We start from the raw sequence: 2,214 nt of genomic DNA, 5'->3' as shown, positions 1-2,214 counted from the left end.
CTGGATGTCTCCTGGATATATCCTGGATATCATCTCCTGGATATCTCATGGATATCTTCTGGATATCTGCTGGATATCTCCTGGATATCTCCTGGATATCTCATGGATATCTGCTGGATATCTGCTGGATATATCCTGGATATCTCCTGGATATCTCATGGATATCTGCTGGATATCTGCTGGATATCTCCTGGATATATCCTGGATATTTCATGGATATCTCCTGGATATATCCTGGATATCTATCTCATGGATATCTCCTGGATATATCCTGGATATCTCCTGGATATCTCATGGATATCTCATGGATATCTCCTGATATTCAGAATTAAAAATCGCCGCGCTGAGGGTGAGGAGAGCCCCTCTCCTCATCAGTGGGGCTGAGCTTCCAAAGAGCACAAAATCCAGCATTTCCCTCTTTCTCCCTGCTAACTCCTCCTGCTCTGGCCCTTGCCGGCAGCATCATCTAGCGGCCATGGGCTCCACACAAGGAATGGCAGGATCGGGAATATCCCGAGCTGGAATCCCATCCTGGGATCCCTTCCAGCTCCTTCCCTGCCCGAACACCCCAACAACCCCGCCCTGAGCACCCCTCAGGGCCTTGTCCCTCCGTCTGGCAGCCTTGGGGCCGTGCTCATCCCCTGGGCAGGCCGAGTCCCGGCTTGCTGTTGCTTTTATCTATGAAATAATAATAATAATAACAATAATTAAAGTTCTGGACACGTGGCGGTGCGAGGATAGTGGGGCAGCGCCGGGCGTGCTGAGGGGAGCGGGTAGGATCTGCCTGGGGTGCCTTGGGTGGGGTGGCCGCGTTTTGGGCGATTTTGAGCGTTTTGGGGGCGATTTTGGAGCGATTTTGGGGTGATTTGGGGGCGATTTTGCGGATCGGGAGTCCCGCGAAAAGAAGCGAAGCGCGGCGCCGGGGAAGTTTGATCGCTGCGCCACCCCGTCCGTCGCCAGGGCAACCGGCGTGCCCGCCATGGCGGCGCCCAGCGTGTTCCTGCTGGCCGTGAGCGGCGAGATCGAGAGCGGGGAGGTGCGGGAGGGCCGGGAACACCACGGGAAACACACCGGGACAACACGGAGGGATGGGGGGGATCGTTCTGGCTCGGTCTCGGTGCTGCGTGCGTCCGCGCGGGATGAGAATCTGTCCGTCCCCGTCCCCCCCCACCCCGGCCGAGCCTGGCCGACCGCAACATCCCAGCCCCAAACTCATCCCAGCCCCAGACTGATCCCGGTCTCAGTCCCAAACCCATCCCAAACCCAAACCGATCCCGGTCTCAGTCCCAAACCCATCCCAAACCCAAACCGATCCCGGTCTCAGTCCCAAACCTATCCCAGTTCCAAACACATCCCAGCCTCATCCCCAAACCCATCCCAGCCTCATCCCCAAACCCATCCCAGTCCCAAACCCAAACCCATCTCAGCCCCAAACTCATCCCAGCCCCAAACCCATCCCATCCCCAAACTCATCCCAGCCCCAAACCCATCCCAAACCCAAACCCGTCCCAGCCTCATCCCCAAACCCATCCCATCCCCAAAGCCATCCCAGCCTGTCCTGGTCTCTCAGCACAGGCTGCCCTCATCTCCCTGTCTCGGGCAGATCCTCACCCCCAGCTGTTCCCAGGGAATTCCCGCTGAGTCTCTGTCTCTCTCTCCCGCAGTTCCCGGGATTTGATGATCTCTACTGCAAGTTCTCCTTCGTCTACGGCCAGGACTGGGTCCCCACAGCGGTACAGCCCCTGGCCCCACCCTGTCCCCCTGCTGAAATTGAATTATTTTGATATAATATATCAATATAATAATATAGAGTAGTTTGTAATCATTTTTAACTGCTTTTTATATAGTGTCATTTATCAGCATTTTATGGTTAATGCCCGAATCCCTGTGTAAATCATAGATTTTAGTGTGAGAAATAAAGTTTAGGCTCTTGAAAAGTATTATTATTATAATTATATTAAATTATGAAATATATAAATTATATTGTAATATAATATATAGTATATATAAATCATATAATACATAAAAATTGTATTAAGTTATTAAATACAAAGATAAATATAATTAGTATATTATATTATATAATGTATATAATGTATATAATATATATAGTATATATCAATTATATATAATACATAAAAATTGTATTAAGGTATTAAATATAAAAGTAAATATAATATAATATAATATAATATAATATAATATAATATAATA

The 2,214-nt window shown here is 48.9% G+C and overlaps 1 protein-coding gene across 1 annotated transcript in view; it reads left to right on the top strand.

Annotated features, from left to right (window-relative positions):
• The first annotated feature begins 960 nt into the window (after positions 1–960).
• Positions 961–2,214, top strand: part of B9D1 (B9 domain containing 1) — a 4,117-nt gene continuing 2,863 nt past the window's right edge. The window contains exons 1-2 of the mRNA XM_015642345.1: positions 961–1,036; positions 1,665–1,733. Coding sequence (XP_015497831.1) covers positions 980–1,036; positions 1,665–1,733 — 126 coding nt within the window. The 5' untranslated portion in view covers positions 961–979. The remainder of the gene's footprint in view (positions 1,037–1,664; positions 1,734–2,214) is intronic.

The sequence above is a fragment of the Parus major genome, chromosome 14, assembly GCF_001522545.3.
Source record: "Parus major isolate Abel chromosome 14, Parus_major1.1, whole genome shotgun sequence".
Taxonomy (NCBI): domain Eukaryota; kingdom Metazoa; phylum Chordata; class Aves; order Passeriformes; family Paridae; genus Parus; species Parus major.
This window is presented reverse-complemented; position numbering and strand designations above follow the sequence as displayed.